Below are 18,136 nucleotides of genomic sequence, written 5' to 3'. Positions count from 1 at the left end.
AGCTGGGCACCAAGCCAGGCCACCCAGGGCAGTGCCATGGTCCTGAGTTCCAGATGGGAACCAGAAGAACAACCACCTCGAGGGCCTCTGCTCTGCTGGTGGTGGAGGAGGAGGTGGAGAAGCTGCTCCACTGGACCTGTTGTGGACAGAGAAGGAGTTGTGGTGACGTGGTGGTTGGAGCATGTCTTGGGCCAGCAGGGCTGGGGAGCTGGTGGCCATGGGACTGCCCTGGAGGGAGCAACTCCTCAGAGCTGGGCTGGCACAGCACAGGTGCTCAGGTGGGTCCAGAGAGCTGATCTTGTGAGGAGCAGCTGAGGGAGCTGGGGGTGTTCAGCCTGGAGAAGGGAGGCTGAGGGGAGACCTCATTGCTCTCCACAGCTCCTGAGAGGAGGTTGGAGCTAGGCCAGGGTTGGTCTCTTTTCCCAAGGAACAAGGGATAGGACAGGAGGAAATCATCTCAAGCTGCTCCGTGGATGTTCAGCCTGGAGGAGAGAAGGCTCCAGTGAGACCTCCTGGTGGCTGATCAGGAAGCTGGGGACAGAGCTTGAGCAGGGCCTGTTGTAAGAGGACAAGGAGGGATGGTTTGGAACTGAAAGAGGCAAATCTGTGCTGGAGAGAAGGGAGAAATGTTTGACACTGAGGGTGGGGAGAGCCTGTCCCAGGGGAGGTTCAGGTTGGATATTAGGAACAATCTCTTCCCAGCAAGGTTCTCAGGCGCTGGCACAGGCTGCCCAGGGGGGTGGTGGAGTCCCCATCCCTGGAAGGGTTTAAGGGACCCATGGATGTGGTGCTGAGGGGTGTGGTGCAGTGGCAGTGTGGGTTGTGAGCTCTGGGTGGGTGCTTGGACTGGATGGTGTCAGAGGTCTCCTCCAGCCTGCCCAGCTCTGTGGTTCTGTGATAACCCCCAAGGTGCAGTGGCTGCACTCTGCACCTTCCCTTCCCCTCTTGGCAGTCAGGCTCCCTCCAGCCTGGGGCAGTTTCTCTTTCCAGGGGCAGTCTGTGTCCCTCTGGCCACCCAGGGGTTTTTGCTTTGCCCACAGCACTTCCTGCTTGAGGGTTCTGGAGTGGTCACCTGGTGGATGTGGTGCCATGAGGGGGCTGGGGGCTTCAGTCCTGTCCTGTTGCTATTTAACAAAGCACAAGGCTTGTCCCCTCCCACAGACACCTTCCCTGGCCCCTCTCACTCTGTGGCTGTATTTTGTTCTATTCCAAGCCAGCCCTGGGAGATCATGTCCAGGGACTTTCTCTCTCTGTTAATTCTTCTTGCCCAGAGCAGTGCAAGGAAATGCACCCAAAAGTCATGCAGGTAACTGCTGCAGCCTGAGTTCAAGAGCACCTGGAGAGACTACAGCAACCCTAGGCTGGGTTCAGCTCCCTGCAGCCAAGGCTGGGGGTGGCTGTCCCACTGCAGCCATCCTGCAGCTGCCCTGTCCCTGCCTTGCTGCAGCCCAGCACTGGGCAGGACCCCACTTGGGCAGTACTGCCCCAGGTGCCCTGCTAGGGCTCAGCTCAGCTATTGCTCTGTGCCTGCCTGGGCAGTCACAACCCTTCAGAGGGTAACTTCACATCCCCAGCAGTGGAGGTGGCACTGGCAGCAGCTCCTCTGTGCTTCCATTAGATGCTGTCCAGATGCTGCTGCTTGGTGAACCCAGTCCATGAAAACCTTCCCCACCATGAAGTGAGATTTCCTTCTGCAGGAGTTAGGGAAGTTGGGCTGCTGGACCCCACCTGTCCCCCTAAAACTGAGCAGGGCCAGGGCCAGGCTCAGCAGTGCCCAGCACTCCCCATGCCCTGTGCCAAGCCACCCTCTCCTTGGCAGCAGCAGGCAGGGGACAGCAGAGGTCAATCCCAGTCCAGGCACAGGCACAACCAGTTCAGGCTGGAGCTTCTGTGGGGAGAAGCACAGAGTTCAGCCACCCAGAGACAGAGTCTGGGCCTTGGCACCTCACAGCATGGCCAGGGTGGGCACCCCCTGCTCCCTCTGGGCTGGCCCCTCCTCATCAGCGCCAGAAAGGTTCTCTGCAAAGTCCACACAGATCCCTGTCCCTTCTTGCCCTTCCCACTGTCCCTGCTGGCTGCTTCTGCTGGAGGAGCAAACAGAGCCAGGGTGCAGCTGCTGCAGCTCAGGTCACCTCCTCACCTTTGCTCTGCCCTCTGCTTTGGCTTAGCTGGGGACAGAATTGAGTTCCTGGATCAGCAAAACCAGCAGGACAGGCCCAGGCCCTGAATGCTCCAACTCCTCCTGCTGTGTTTGGAGAAATTCAGTTTATTTGCATTTCCAAGGCTCCTCCAGCTCTTAGTCCCCCCTGGTGTGCACATTGCAAGGTCTCCTCTGTCCTGCAGCTCACCTTTCAAACACCCCAAAGCCAAAGGGGTTCTGACATCCACCCTTCCCTCTGGGGGGCTCTAGGGCAGGAAGCTCAGGCACTACCAAGGGTCATATTCTTACCAGGAAAAGATTTTCTATGAGGTGTTCCTGGTTTCCTCCTGAGATGCTTCACCTCAAGAGCGAGGCACCCAAGCCCTTGAGCTCCCCTGCAGAGCTGTGGTTCCAAGGAAGACCCCACAGAAATCTGCACAGCTGAGGTGGGACTGCTGCAACCAGCCAAGATCCTGCAGGAGCAGCTGGGGCCAGCACAAGGCACCAAAAAATAGGTGGAACCAAACCTCTGTCTCTGCTCAGGTCAGGGGCTTGCTGGAGCTGCAGTGACCACAGCTGCTGCAGCTGAGCCTGTGTCTGACAGGAGGCACAACACACACAGCCCCAGCACCTGGGGGATGCTGCAGGCAGACTTGAATCAGATTTTTCACCCTCAAATCCTTTGAGCTTTGTCCTGTTTTCTGATGAAACTTTGTCACTGTGAGGGTGCTGGAGCCCTGGAGCAGGCAGCCCAGAGAGGTTGTGGACTCTCCTTCTCTGGAGACTTTCCACCCCCAGCTGGATGTGTTCCTGTGTGTCCTGCCCTGGGCAATCCTACCTAGAGGTCATAGACTCCTCCTGTTAAAGAATTAGGATCTGAGCAGCTCGGGGAGGTTGATGGTCTTTGGGTGCTTCATTCCAAAGCAAAGTTTAAAAGAAATCAGTGAAGCAGAATGTGAGACTGGGTGGTTTGGTTTGGTCTGTTGGGGTGGTTTGGGTTTGTAGGGTGGTTGGTTGGTTTTGGGTGGGTTGTTTGGGTTTTTTCTCTTCTTTTGGTTTACTCTCTGGCAATCCAGGATGGACAGGAGGGATGAAAGGTTCAGCTAACAGCCTGCTGCTGAGTGTGTTCTGCCTTCATCCTCTTCCCTGCTGAGGGACTTACAAGTGATGCTCACAGCCGAGCCCACCCTGAAGCAAAGAGCAAACCTCTCACTTTCTGTGACAATATCAAACCCCAGCCTAACCTGAAGCCATCTCCATGGGGATGAAATCCAACAGCACAGCCCTGTGGTACGCAGCCACCACCAGCCCTCAGCACCCTCCAGCCAACTGCTCCTGGGGTCAGCTCCAGCAGGAAATGCAGCACAAGGCTCACACAGAGCTTGTGTACTGCAGCCGTGGGGCAGCCGGGGACTGGGATTGCCATTTCTGGAACATTTTCCTGTGAGATGTTCAAGCAGTGACCTCCAGAGCTCCAATTCTACTGCACTCATGGATCCTGATGGGAACTTTCGTTGCCAGGACAAGAAAGGTCTCACCTGGCTTCTGCAAACTGATCCCTTCCCCATGGTCCTGTACTGAAACCACCACATGAGGCTGAGCTGCATCACATCTCCTGCAGCATTTTTCAGTCAGCAGCCATTGCTGCAGAGGGAAAAAACAAAAGGGACCCTGAGAGGAGCCTATGCAAGGATCTCAGCTACACCAAAGCACTGCACCAGCTCTAGGTCATTTGCTCTTTTGCCCCTTTGAATAGAAGTTACTACAGAGCAGCTTTTTCTGCAGCTTGGGCTCTTACCTTGGTGTTGTACAAAGAATTCTTCCAATAAAAAAAAAAAAGGATAAAGAAATTTAAAAGTTCTCCTCCCTCTCTGCCCTGCTTGAGGCCACAGCTGGAATATTGTGTCCAGTTCTGGGCTCCTCAGTTCTAAAAGGACCTCAGAGAACTGCTTGAGAAAGTCCAGCCCAGAGCCAGAGAGCTGCTGCAGGCAGTGGAACATCTCTTGTGAACACAGCTGAGGGAGCTGGGGCTTGGAGCAGAGGAGCCTGCTCCTGCCTCAGTGCTGGGGATAAAGATGTGCAGGGCTGGAGCCAGGCTCTGCTCAGGGATGGCCAAGGACAGCACAAGGGGCACTGGGGGCAAGCTGGAGCAGAGGAGGTGCCATGGGAACAGGAGGGAAAACTTTGTCCCTGTGAGGGTGGCAGAGCCTGGAGCAGGCTGCCCAGAGAGGTTGTGGAGTCTCCTGCTCTGGAGACTTTCCAACCCCACCTGGATGTGTTCTGTGTGCCCTGCCCTGGGTGCTCCTGCTCTGGCAGGGGCTTGGACTGGATGATCTCCAGAGGTCCCTTCCAACCCCTAACATTCTGTGGTTCTGTGCAAACAGCCTTGTGGTGACTGCGGTAAATCATGGAGCCAAGCCCCAGCCAGCTCAGCTGCACCTGCTCATGTTGCCTTCCCTCCCTCATTGTCTTTAGACAAACCATCCCTGCCAGGCTGCAGATTCTCTAACAGTTACAAATCAACATGAGACTAAAAAGCACTTTCAGGGCTAAACCAGAGCCCAAACCTCACTGACATGGAATTCCTGCCCAGGGATCCACCATAGCACGGTGAGGCATTGGAAGAGGCAGTCAGGGAGGTGGTAGAGTCACCATCCCTGGAGGTGTTCAGGAAATGAGCAGCTGTGGTCATGGAGGTGATGGACAGAAGGTTGGACTGGATAATCTTAGAGACGTTTACCAACCTTAATGATTTTGTGATTCTCAGCCACAAACAGCTCAAAGGCTTTGCCCTGTGCCCAGGGACTCCACACACATCTGCCCCTGGGAAAAGGCCTAAAGCCAGCAGGGAAAATTCGACAGCAGATTTCTCTTGCTGGCCACAGGCAATGCCAAAGCAGCCCCAATTCTGGTCATGTCCTCAGGAGAGTGCTGGCTCTGGCACAGAGGTCTCCCAGGTTCTCCAGTGCTCTGGCAGGCCATGGAGCCACATCTCTGTCACCTCTTTCAAAGAAGGAACAGCTCCACTCTGCAGCAGCAGAGGCCCCCCAAAGGATTTCAGCTGCAGCCCCACAGAAGTCCCTTATGAGCTTAAGCAGCCACCTGCCCTCCTCAGAGGTCATCCCCACCAGGGTGGCACTGCTGTGGCATCATCACTCACACTGCCCCTTCTCACCCCCCAGGCAGGGACAGAGTTGCCACCAGCTCAGAAGTTTCCTCACTCCTAGGTTTTTGGCCTGGATGCAGCAGCAGCTGCTGCAGGGATGCTGTGTGCCCAGCTGCAGGGAAGGTCTCTCCTGCAGAGGGCTGGACAAGGCTGGCAGGAGCTGCCCCACACCTTTGCCTCCTGCCCCTGCCAAATCACAAATCCTGCTTCCAACCCTTCCTTCAGCCAGCCCAGGAACATTCCCAGTTTGGAAAAGCTTTGCAAAGGACTTGAGAAAGGCTTTTTTTGGTGTAACATCTTTATCTGCCTCCTCCCACACCCAGACCCCAGCATGGCAGGGAAGCCTCTCAGCCTCTGCGTTTCCCTCCCCCTGAATGAGCAAACCCATGGGTGCAAGCAGCAGGGATGGGGATGGAAATGAAACTGCCATTTCAAGCTCTCTAAAAACAACAACATTTAATTTTATAACATAACCAGGGGGTTTATTCCACAATATAAACTGCAACATTTGATACAAGCTACCCAAAAAAGGAGAAAGCCAAAATACAGCTGTGGCAATTCATTACTTTACAGAATTTTTTTTTTTTGTTTTCTTTTTCTCTTCCTGTCTTCTACATCACTGGGCCATCAGTGACACTAGGCTCTACCATTTGCTTTCTGTACACCCAAACCAATGCTAGAAGCAAACACGCTCTTGAGAATTGTCATTCCAGTCACTGAAACCAGACAGAGAAGTTATTGCTCAGATAAATAAACCTAAGTCTACAAAAAAAAAAAAAACAAAAAACCAAAAACCAAAAACCAAAAACCCAAACAAACAAAAAAACCAAAGTGGAAAAAAACAAAACCCCTAAAAGTCTCCAAAGAGTTAAGAGAGTAAACAGAGGGAGCTCCTCAAAAGAGGATTTATTGGAAAATTGGTGGTGCAGGGTTTGGTTTTTTGTTTTGTTTGCACCTCACCAAGCTGAGTTCAAGAGGCTGGGTCAATGCCAGAGGTAACTGAATGCTGTACAGAAAAGGTGCAAGTGGCCAATGCCTGCCCAGTGCTGAACCCCCTGCCACAGTCAGCATCTCAAACCTCAACAACCACAAACAGCTCGAGGGGAAATACAAAAGTGTCAAAAATTGGGATGGGGTGGTTGGGGTTTTTTGTTTTGTTTTGTTTTTGTTGTGTTTTTGAGTTCTGGAAAAATGATCCATAAGGATAGAAGTAGCACCATTTGCAACCTGGTTCTTCAACCAGCCCCTGTGGCTTTACTGCAAAACTCTGAACCACCTTCCTGGCTGCAGTCCTGAGCGCTCCGCGGCAGCTTCACTTGCGGTACTGAGAGTCCTTCCCCGAGCAGCTGGTGCAGATGTAGTCCTCCTTCTCTGCCAGCTCTGCAGAGATGCCCACACACACCTGGTGGAACCACTGGTTGCAGCTGCCATCACACTGGACCCAGTCCACCTAGTGCAGAACAGACAAAGAGGTGCTCAGGACAGGACCAGACACCTGCAGCCCTCGGCTGCTGCTGCGTCTGCAGCCAGTCCCAGCCTGCAGCCACTGCTGCTGGGGGCACCACTGCTGCTGCTGCTCCCTGGCCTCCCGTGGAGCTGAGCAGGGCACTCTGCCCTTAGCTCTCCTACAGGCAGACCAGATGGCAGTGCCACCAGGGCCCTCCCAGCACCCAGCAACATCCCTGCTCTGCCCTTCCTGGCGTGGCTGGGCCTGTGCAGAGCTCCAGGGCACTGCCTCAAGCTGCAGAAAGGCTGCAGCCCAGCCCTGTGCCAGGAGCAGAGCTGAGCATGGGGCCTGCACAGTACCACTGCCTCCTTCTGCCTCCATGCAGATGCTTTGGTGCCCACCTGCTGTCCCCACTCCCAGCTGCACAGCTGCCCCTGGAGAAGTGGGAAGCATGGCCACAGTGTCCCAGCAGCAGCACACACTGTCCCTGGGTTTCCAAGCACCTCATGCTCATTTCTGCAGGGCAGCTGAACATCCTCAGCATGCAGAACAAGGCAGCAGCTCTCCCCCTACTGACCTCATCTCCCTCAGGCTGGAGACAGTTCACAGCAGGGCAGATGGCATCTTCATCCTCAGAGTCCTCCTGCTCCGAGGACATGTCTGAGGCCAGCAGTTGGCTGTCACTGCAGCGCTGCAGCTCCAGGAGCCGCTCCCGCTCCACTCTGCTGCTGCACAGCTCCTTCGAGTGGCTCAGTTTCAGCTTCTTCTTCTTGGGGGTTCTCACTTTTTTCACTCTGGCTCTCTTCTCCTCGCAGCAGCTCTCCCTCTCCAAGCGCCGCTTCAGCTTCCTCTCCATGGAACTCATCCCCTCCCTCCTGCCCCGGCAGCACTCGCTCTGGTGGAGAGGGAATCAGGCAAAGCTGTGAGCACCCAGCTGAGCCCCCTGCCCTGCCACTGCTGTGCCCACCCAGCTGGCCCTCCCTGCCCTGTTACTCCACCCCCTGCCTCAGTGCCAGGCTCCAGCGCAAGCACAGTGTCAGAGTGAACGCTGGAGTGTAAGGGGAGCAAAGGGTGGGGGCACAGCCCAGGGACAGATCTTACAGAGCCTCCTGCTTCAGAGGCAGCTCTCTTGGAAGCCTCTTCAGAGTCAGGCTTAGGACAGAGGGACTCAAAATAGTGATCACAGAAACCAGTCTCAAATGGCAAGGAGGCACTGGGCCCCAGATGAAACTGAACAGTTTGTAACAAGCTCCTTACCAACTTCTGACCCCTTTTGAACAGGGGAAATGTAAATACATTTCAGCCAGAGCCACAACCTCCTTGTAAAGCTCAGGGGTTGAGGTGGAGACCCTGCTGCAGAGGCCCTGAGCTCCCTGCTGCTGCCAGACATTTACCTTTTCGGAGGTGGCTCCCACAGGTGACCTCTGCTCTGCCTGCACACCAGGGCTGGGCTTCGTGAACAGGGCCTGGTACAGCTCCTGTATTTCAGGCAGGGAAACTTGCAGCAGCTGGGCTTCCATCATCAGCTCATCCAGCTCTGTGCTGATGGCTGGTGAAAGACAGAGAGGAGAAGAGGAATTCTTCAGTGTCAGCACAGAGGATAAAAATCCTTCTCTTGGTAGGACAAAAGCTGTGAAGACTTCTTAAAATCTGCTCCTGTATGAATTAGCTCTGATCTGTTTCCCCCCTCACTGCTCTGCTCTGTTCCCCCTTCACTGCTCTCCCCTTCACTGCTCTCATCTGTTCTCCCCTTCACTGCTCTCATCTGTTCTCCCCTTCACTGCTCTCATCTGTTCTCCCCTTCACTGCTCTCATCTGTTCTCCCCTTCCCTGCTCTGCTCTGCTCCCCCTTCACTGCTCTCATCTTCTCCCCCTTCACTGCTCTGCTCTGCTCCCCCTTCACTGCTCTGCTCTGCTCCCCCTTCACTGCTCTGCTCTGCTCCCCCTTCACTGCTCTGATCTGTTCCCCCTTCACTGCTCTGATCTGTTCCCCCTTCACTGCTCATCTTTGACAGCAGAGTTAAAAAGATAAAGGCTTGGGCAGAAGTTCCTGCTGGGCCTCTGTGCCCTTCCATGCTTGCATCACTCCTGGCTCAGGGATAAACAACTCCTACCATTCCTGGCACTTTCTTTGCCCTCTGAAGCCACAAGAGGTGTGATGATCCCCTCCCTGTGGGTGCAATGAACTGACTCAGTGAAAGCCACAGAGGAAGCCAAGAGAGGAGAGAAAGAAAAGCTGAGAGGATGAGCCTGGCGGCTGGGTCCTGCTGCAGTCTCCACCTGCTTGCGTTGGGCTCCTGCAGCAGCCCCAGCCAGGGGAGGCCAAGGTCAGTGGGGCAATAGCAGCAGTTCAATAGGGAATTCAGCACCACTCAAGCAGAAAATGAAGCTGGCAGCAGAGAGAGGCCTTGTTTGGTTCTAAGTGTAATACTGAACTGTAGTAAGCACCTTCTGTACCCTTAGTGTGGACTGAGCAAGCTGCATGGGCCTGGAAACATGGAGGTCAGCCTGGCCCAGTGTCCCTTGAGCATGGTGCACCAGGGGGAGAGAAACAGAAATCACTTTTCACAGCTGCAAAATGATGCAGTTCACAGCAGCTCTGTGCCAGCCCAACACACACAAAGTCTGAGCCAGGAACTGAGCAGCCTGGAGCACAGAGCAGCCACAGCAGCTGGCAAAAGTCAAGTCTGTGAGAGCTGTGCTGCAGCAAAGCTCACCTGGACTCATGTCCTGTGGGTGCAGCAGCCCCTGGTCTCCAGCACTGCTCCCATCAAGCCTCTGCCATTCCAATGGTCTCTGCTCTCCAGCAGCCCTTTGGCTGCTCACAGCCACTGTGTGCTGGGCATGTGGGGCAGGGCCAGCTCTCACTGGCACCTCTTGTCCTGCTGTGTCACAGCTTTCCAGCAGGTGTGTGAAATCTGACCCAAGAGGCCCAAGGTGGCATTAAGCGCCCAAGGTACTGAGGGGAAGGAGAAGCAACCAGAAGCTGTGCAGTCAGGTGCCTCAGCCACCTCCTGTTGGCCCTCTCCTCTCCACCAAACACAGGGGAAACAAAAGGGGAGTTAAAAGCCAGCCTGCAGTGAAGATTACAAACCATGCAGTGGGATGCAGGGCTGTCCTGTCGGGAAGGCAGAATGGAAGTAGATGGTTCTGTTGTTATCCCAGTCGTGGGGCATGGAGAATGACATTGCTCCAATGGTCTGGGAAACCTGGGAAGAGAAGAGAAGCAGCAACATTGTCACTGGAGCTAACTGCAGCACAATCAGTACTTGTTTGTCTTGCAGTGGTTTCCATCTTCTACTCCTGGAAACTGCTCCACCTGACACTCCCAAGCCCTTCAGCAGGCAAAAGCAGCTTCACTGCCACAGTTGTCAGACTCCAGGGGACTCTGAGTGATCATTTCCAGAGGGCAGACACCAGACTCAGTGTGCAGCAGCAGCTCTAGCAGGGCAGAGCAGAGCCTGAGGAGCAGGCACCCTGGGGATAATCCAGGCTCCATCTCCAGGGTGGGCAGCACAGCCTCCTGCTTTTGCTCACACTGAGGGAGACTTCTCACTGCCTTGGTCCAACCAGACCCTGAGCTGCCCTGAGGCCCTCCCCTGCCTCAGCAGAGGGATGTGCCAATGCAAACTGTGTCCTTAGTTGGGCAAAGGCCACTCAGGCTGCCAGCCTGGGACTCATGAGTGCCAGACACCTCAACAGATGCCTGCCACAGTGTGGTCTGCCTGGCAAACCCCAGGGTCTGGGCCCCTTCCTAAAGATGCCCTCAGTCCTCACAGCTCCTTCTCAAACGCTCCACACTCCTCACTTCAGCCAGTCCCAAAGCAGCCCAGCTCCAGCTCCTCTGGGGCATCACCCCAGGGAACAGGGCAAACAGAATTGGTGCAGGACAGGACACTGCATGCACCAAAATCACAACTCAGATCCACCAAGAACAAAGATTCAGCTCAGTGCCTGTGCCAAGATAGCTCTGGGGGCCACCCCTGACCTGCCTCCAGCACTACTGTCTCTAGCAAAGCTCCTCAGCTCAGGCCAGTGAGGGACCCAAGCTGGTGCTCATGGTCAGATGCTCTCCCACTGAGCTTCCCTGACACTTCCTACTTGGGAAGTGCAATCATCACAAGGACCTGGAGTAGCTCTGATAGAGCTACCTTGATTTAGGAGGTTTCCTGAGTTGAGCTCCAGACTACACAGGAATGGCTAAGACTGCACCCAGGCTGGAGGAACCTCACAGTGCCACACTCAGCTAATAAAACTAAGCTCACTGCTTCCAGTTCTGGCCCAAACATTGCCTTACATGCCTAAAATACTGCCCATTTTTTTCTCAGCTGCAGTGGGTCTGCTAAAGAGATCCTTTCAAATGACCAGACAGGTTTTTAGATGTCTAAAAACAATTTCCCTTCCATGCCTGTTTGAAGAATCTGCTCAACACAAGCACCTTGGAACAGCTACCTGAGAAGCAGCTCCAACATCTCTCCAGGTGTGTTGCAGATGTAATGTCTGAGCACAACTGGGTGTGAAAGCACAAGGTACAAACCAACTCTAACAGGGATGGACCAGCAGAACTGAGGTGTTTCACTTGAAGCTCATTTTGGGGTGGTTGATGCTCTTGGTGCTGCACAGAGCTTTTGTCTCAGGCTTTTTTCTGCATTTATCTTCTCAGGAACACCAGGAATGCTCAGCCCATTCCCCACTCTCCCTGTGTGTTTTGCTGAAAGATCTTTACTGGAGGAGGTTTGAAATTTCCCCATGGCCAGAGCAGGAGCAGCTGCTGGAGCTCATTAGCAGTGATAGCAAAATACCAGCTGGGGAGTGCAAGTGGTAAGGGAATGAAGGAGCAGTAACTGATGGAGATAGCTCTTTGAAAGCAACCTCAGCCTGAGAGCTGAGCTGGTAACACTGCACAATTTGAGCCTCTCTTACCAATTCTCAACACTTTAAACTGCATTGCAACACCTGCAAGAACAGAGTGGCAAAGCCAAGTGACCACTAAGCAGCCCAGAAACCATGGCTTCAGCAGCTCTGGTGTCAACAGCATCACCTCAGAGTGCAGGACATGGGAGGAGGCCCTGCAGGGGTAACTGTTCTCAGGACTCCAGCAGAAGAACAAGAAGCTGCTGCTGCAGGACACACATCCTGGCTAACAGCCAAGGCAGGACCCAATATCCTATCTATGAATCAACACAAGCATTCAGTGTTTCATAGAATCACAGAATGGGTTGGGTTGGAAGGGACCTGCAAAGCTCATCCAGTCCAACCCCCTGCACTCAGCAGGTTCATCCTCCACTGGATCAGGTTGCCCAGGGCCCTGTTGAGCCTCACCTTGAATAGCTCTAGGGATAGGGCCCAGCCACCTCCCTGGGCAACCTGTTGCAGTGCTCCAGCAGCCTCATGGTACAGAACTTGTTCCTCACACCCAATCTCAATCTGCTCTGCTCTTATTTCAAACCATTGCCTCTCGTCCTGTCCCTACAGGCCCTTGGGAACAGTCTCCCTGGAGCTTTCTCTTCTGCAGGCTGCACAGCCCCAGCTCCCTCAGCCTGTCCTCACAGGGGGGTGCTCCAACCCCACAGCCAGAACCAGCCCAGAGCCTAGAGAAGGGTCACAGAGTGCTCCTGCTGACCATCCCCCACAGCCAGCAGCCCCTCACCTTGTTAGCCTCTGGCAGTTGGCCTGCTGTGGTTTGCCACCTGCTGTACAATAATCCTGAGCCCATTTTTTCTTGTATGAGTTTGAGGTTCCCTGAGTAGAGCATCTGCTGTGCCCTGTGCTGCCAGCTGACAGTTCTCTCGATCATGTAGCGCAGGGCATCGCCCTCGGGCAGCCGCACTCGGATGCGCTGCAGGGAGGCCAGCAGGGGCAGGATCCTCTCCAGGGGAGGCTTCTCCGAGCGGTGGCACTGCGGGCACAGCCACACGGCGGGGCCCTGCGGCAGGGTGGGCGCCGGCACGCAGGCGGTGTGGAAGAAGCCCCTGCAGAGCTCACACTGCAGCATGGGCGCCGCAGGCTCCTTCTGGCACAGGCAGACCCTCAGCTCCGCCTCCTCCTCGCCGCCCAGCACCTTCCCCTCGTTGGCGGCTCGCAGGGAGCGCAGCGCCTCCATCTCCTTCAGCCTGGCCTCCCCCAGCGTGGCCATCTGCAAGGGACAGCAGAGGAAGGGAGGTCAGCTCAGGAGGCACACCGCCGCCGCCCCCCATCACCGCCAGGCTCCTCACCCCCCACGCCTGCCAGCTCCTCGGTGTCTGCAGGGCAGCAGCGATGAGGAGCTGCACAGATGTGACTTCAGCTCCCTTCTGCTTTCCCATCAGGCCCAGAGACACGAAGTGAATTCCTTTGTAAAACACAACCCTGCAAATCCCTTCCTCTGTTCCAAATCCTCCCTTTCTGTACCACAAAACCATCACCTTCATCAAAGCAGCTTCAGTTCTGCTGTGGCTGGCAGCTGCTGCTCTCATCACAGCCTGCCTCTGTCTGACCATAAAACTCCTCTGGGCAGTTTTCAGGAACACAAAAGCATCTCTGTTGCCCACCCTGCACACCTTGTCCAGTGCACAGGGCCCTGCCCTGCCTCATGCACTCCCTTTGGAGTCTGTAAACCCCACTGGAACTCAGCTCTGCTCCTGAGGATGGTCATAGAGTCATGGAATGGTTTGGGGTGGAAGGGAGCTTGAAGATCATCCAGTTCCAACCCCCTGCCATGGGCAGGGACACCTCCCACCAGCCCAGCTTGCCCAAGGCCTCATCCAACCTCCTCATCCCCCCAACAGGGAGGGGACATCCACAACCTCCCTGTGCAAGCTCTTCCAATGTCTCCCCACCCTCATTCTCAACAATTTCTTCCTCCTCTCCAGTCTCCATCTCCCCTCTCCCAGCTCAAAGCCATTGTCCCTCATCCTGGCACTCCCAGCCCTTGGCCAAAGTCCCTCCCCAGCTCTCCTGGAGCCCTTCAGGTACTGGAAGGCTGCTCTGAGGTCTCCCTGGAGCCTTCTCTCCTTCAGGCTGAACAGCCCCAACTCTCCCAGCCTGTCCCCACAGGGGAGGTTCTCCATCCTCTGATCTTTTTTGTGGCCTCCTCTGGCCCCTCTCCAGCAGCTCCAGGTCCTTCTTGTGCTGGGGGCCCCAGAGCTGGAGGCAGTGCTGCAGGTGGGGTCTGAGCAGAGCAGAGGGACAGAATCCCCTCCCCCTGCTGCTCTCTCTACTTTGGATGCAGCCCAGCACAGGGTTGGATTCTGGGCTGCCAGCGACCATTCCTGGCTCATGTTGAGTTTTTCTGCCCCTCCTACACCTGCTCATGACCATTCCTTAGCTTCAGCATCAGCCATTAAAGGCAGCAGTGGATTCCAGTTTCACAAAGGCAGTTGGGAGCAGCTGTAACACATCCTCTGCTATGTGCAGGAGGGTTTGTAAATCCCCAAACATTTCACACATCAAGGCTTTGAAATGTGATGACTGAATTAAAATCAGCTATGCAAACACTGGACAGGTGTCCCCAGCGCAGGCAGGTGCAGGACTGGGGCAGAGCATGGGTGCTGAGTGCTGCAGCTTCAGCACTGGGCTGGGAAAGGAGCCAAACCTCCACTGCAAGAAGGTTCTTGGTCCCCTCATGGCAGAAGCAAAACCTGCCACACAAAATGCACTGTCCTGGGTGCAGCTCATGGGAGCCTGCTGCTTGTTCAACATCCCAGCTGTGAACAGGAGATTATCTGGGCAGAGAGAAGCCAGGCTCTGCTTACAGCACTTGGAGGAAAGCAGCCTTTACGTCTGGATTTAGAGATCAGGGAGGCCAAAAGCAAAGCACACAGCTGGCACACAGAGAGTGCCCAGGTTTCAAGCCATAGGTGCAAACTTGAATGTCTCATACTCTAAGGGCCATTTAGATTCAAGACGTACTGCTCCTCACTAACCATGGGACCTTGTTCAGCCTGACCATGCTGGAGACTCTGCAGAAGGTCATCTGGGATGAAGCACTTCACCACCAGCAACTAAGCCTTGCTCCATCCAGCACTAGAGTTCTGGTGACTTCATAATGCATGAGGTTCTCTTCAATTATTTATGGCTTTCTTTTAATTACAAATAGTGCTGGGCTGTGGTCTTGGAGAGGACCAGACTGGGGAAAGCCCCATCTAGCCTGGCTTGGGCCCCACCCAGCCTGGCTGAAGCCCCATCTAGCCTGGCTTGGGCCCCACCTAGCCTGGCTTGGGCCCCACCTAGCCTGGCTTTAAGAAGGTTTTGCTATTTCCCAGACCTCCCTGTGCTTTGTCAGGCCGCAGGCACTGCCTGCCTACTTCACACACAAAGCAAACACTTTGTGGTATTTTTCCCCCACTAAAAGCAATTTGGGGCAGCCTGAAGCAAGCCCAGAAAAGCACAGTGCTAGAAGTCCTCCTGCAGAACAGCAGAGCAAGCAGAAGAGAGTGGAAGGTAGCACTCCTGCATGGGAGCCAGCAGGGAGGTGCCCAGGGCTGTGGAGCAGCAGCAGCTGGCAGCACTGAGGCTCCCCTACCGCAGAGGCTGTGTCTTTGCTCTCCAACAGCGCTCGCTCCAGGTCGCTCAGAGTCTCCAGCTTAGTGCTCCTCTTCTTTCCACCTGGAACTGGCTCCTTCAGCTTCTTCTGCTTCCTCTTCAGGTTCAGCATCCCAATGTCACAGCGGGGACACAGAACCTGAGGGACAGAGCAGCACTGCTGCTGTTACCTGCAGCGTTTTCAGTGCCTCCATCCTGCCCTCAGGCAGCCACAAACCACTGCCCAGCACAGGGCTGCCTGCAGGTGTGGGGCTAGGATGAGGTTATCTGGGAAATGGGGAGAGCTGCAAGGTTGGAAACTCAGTTTTATGTAACAGGCAGACCACAAACACCTCTGTGTTTCCCCTGGACTGCTGGTACAGAGAGCTGATACCCTGAAGAGCCTCCAGTGAGTCAAGCTGCAAGCCCTGGAAGCAGCAGAGGATTCCCACCAGGGCTGTGCTGCACTCCCTCTGGCCCCATGGAGGGCTGTGGCATACAAGGGACTCAGCACAGACCAGAGAAAGGAATTCAGGTGGTCACACAGGTTCAGGGTGCAGCTGCAGCAGAGACAGCCTCACCCTCACCACAGCTAAACCCGAGGTGCATCAAGCAGGTTTGGAGCCCAGCAGCTGCAGCCTGACCCACTGCAGTGCCCTCAGCACCACAAAGCTGCCACCACTGCCATCTGCACCCTGCACAGGTCAGCCTGTGGCACTGCTCACTCTCATTAAAAGGAGCAGAGAAAGCACAGCTAAAGCTGCAACATTTGAAAAGTTCACAGATCACAGATTGCATTGGGTTGGAAGGGACCCTCCAAGGTCATCTTGTGCAACCCCCTGCAGGCAGCAGGGACACCTCCAACAGATCAGGCTGCCCAGGGACACACTGAGTCTGATCTTGAATGCTCCAGGGACAGGGCCTCAACCACATCCCTGGGCAGCCTGTTGCAGTATCTCACCCCCCACTGCAAAGGGTGCTGGGACTGGGGTTGGACTCCTTATGCCCAACCCAAATCTACCCTGCTCCAGCCCAAAGCCATTCCCCTTGCTCCACTGCCACAAACCCTTCCAAGCAGTCCCTTCCCAGCCCTCCTGCAGTTATCATGAAAAGCACAGCCCAAGCTAATAAACATTATGGTCAAATAATTAAAAGTAACCCAATGAAATCATTAATGTAACCTAATAAAATCATTAATATAACCCAATAAAATAATTAGTAAAAGCCAATACAATAATTAATAAAAGCCGATAAAATAATTAATAAAATAATGCATATATTTTATAGGATTCTATTAATTAGTTTGTAGGATTATATTAATTATGTTATAGGATTATATTATTTTACAGGATTATATTAATAAAATCCTAGGGCAGTTCTGGACATGTGCTTAGTATTTCCTGCTGCTCCACGAGTCAGCAGAAGCTCTGCTGTCCTTTGGCCTCTCTTACCTCCAGCAGAGAGTAAGGGGAGTTCTCACACAGAAAGGTGTTGGCTGCACACTCCTTCCAGGCTTGAACTTCTGACACCAAGGCCTCCAGCCTGGGCAGGTAGTCCAGATGGACAGGGATAGACCTGCCCCTTGTGACCAGCTCTGCAAGGGTGTCCAGCACAGGTACACGTCCTCCAACCTGCCAGGGGAGAAAGGAAGAGATGCCTGATGTGCCCCAGCAAGTCAGCCACACTAACTGAAGGGGCAAGTACTGCTCAGACACTTGAGGCACCTGCAGAGCTTCCATTTCTGCTTCTCATGCTCAGAAAGTACAAAGCTAATCAAACACTTTGTGGGGAGAACAGAACAGAGTCACCAAGTGAGAGTTCAAAGGGAAAAGAGAGAGGCTGCCAGCCTGGCAATCTGCATTCAGAGCACAAAACCAAAATCATTTTAAAACAGATCCAAGAGGCAAAACTAACCCAGTCCCTGCCACCCAGCAACCAGAAGCCCAGGGGGAAAGCAGCACCAGGAGCTGATTTCCAAACCAGGCAGACAGCTCCTCCAGAACAACCCTAACAGCCCAAAGAACTGACACCAAGAACTTCCTGCAAGTCACAATGACAGCAGGGACTTGGCCCTCAAGGCCAAGGGCATCCTGGGGTGCATTAGAAGGGCTGTGGTGAGTAGGTCAAGAGAGGTTCTCCTGCCCCTCTGCTCTGCCCTGCTGAGGCCACAGCTGGAATATTGTGGCCAGTTCTGAGCCCCTGAGGTCAACAAGGACCTCAGGGAACTGCTTGAGAGAGTCCAGCACAGAGCCACAGAGCTGCTGCAGGCAGTGGAACATCTCCTGTGAACACAGCTGAGGGAGCTGGGGCTTGGAGCTTGGAGCAGAGCAGCCTGAGGGCTGCCCTCAGTGCTGGGGATAAAGATGTGCAGGGCTGGAGCCAGGCTCTGCTCAGGGATGGCCAAGGACAGCACAAGGGGCACTGGGGGCAAGCTGGAGCAGAGGAGGTGCCATGGGAACAGAAGGGAAAACTTTGTCCCTGTGAGGGTGGCAGAGCCTGGAGCAGGCTGCCCAGAGAGGTTGTGGAGTCTCCTGCTCTGGAGACTTTCCAACCCCACCTGGATGTGTTCTGTGTGCCCTGCCCTGGGTGCTCCTGCTCTGGCAGGGGCTTGGACTGGATGAGCTCCAGAGGTCCCTTCCAACCCTCAACATTCTGTGGTTCTGTGACTTACCACAAGCTTTGCAGAACTGAAGCAAAATTCTTGGCCCACCCAGACACATTTTTCCATTTCAGGAGGCAGAATTTCAGAATCCAAAGCAAGCAATTAGCAAATGCCAAGAACTGAAGCCCTCTCAGGATAGCTCTCAGGCACAAGTGACTATTACAGGAGCTTTCTTCCTTCACAGTTTTCAAGCCCAGGACAACACTTTGCTGCTTCATC

General features: G+C 54.6%; 1 protein-coding gene across 1 annotated transcript in view; it reads right to left on the bottom strand.

Moving 5' to 3' along the window:
- Positions 1 to 6,618: 6,618 nt before the first annotated feature.
- KDM5B (lysine demethylase 5B) overlaps positions 6,619 to 18,136 on the bottom strand; it is a 71,149-nt gene continuing 59,631 nt past the window's right edge. The window contains exons 21-27 of the mRNA XM_054395847.1: positions 16,707 to 16,886; positions 15,257 to 15,415; positions 12,404 to 12,889; positions 9,848 to 9,962; positions 8,148 to 8,302; positions 7,331 to 7,648; positions 6,619 to 6,756 (exon numbers count right to left, since the gene is read on the bottom strand). Of these exons, the coding sequence (XP_054251822.1) occupies positions 6,619 to 6,756; positions 7,331 to 7,648; positions 8,148 to 8,302; positions 9,848 to 9,962; positions 12,404 to 12,889; positions 15,257 to 15,415; positions 16,707 to 16,886 (1,551 nt within the window). The remainder of the gene's footprint in view (positions 6,757 to 7,330; positions 7,649 to 8,147; positions 8,303 to 9,847; positions 9,963 to 12,403; positions 12,890 to 15,256; positions 15,416 to 16,706; positions 16,887 to 18,136) is intronic.

This window comes from Indicator indicator, chromosome 35, assembly GCF_027791375.1.
Source record: "Indicator indicator isolate 239-I01 chromosome 35, UM_Iind_1.1, whole genome shotgun sequence".
Classification (NCBI taxonomy): domain Eukaryota; kingdom Metazoa; phylum Chordata; class Aves; order Piciformes; family Indicatoridae; genus Indicator; species Indicator indicator.
This window is presented reverse-complemented; position numbering and strand designations above follow the sequence as displayed.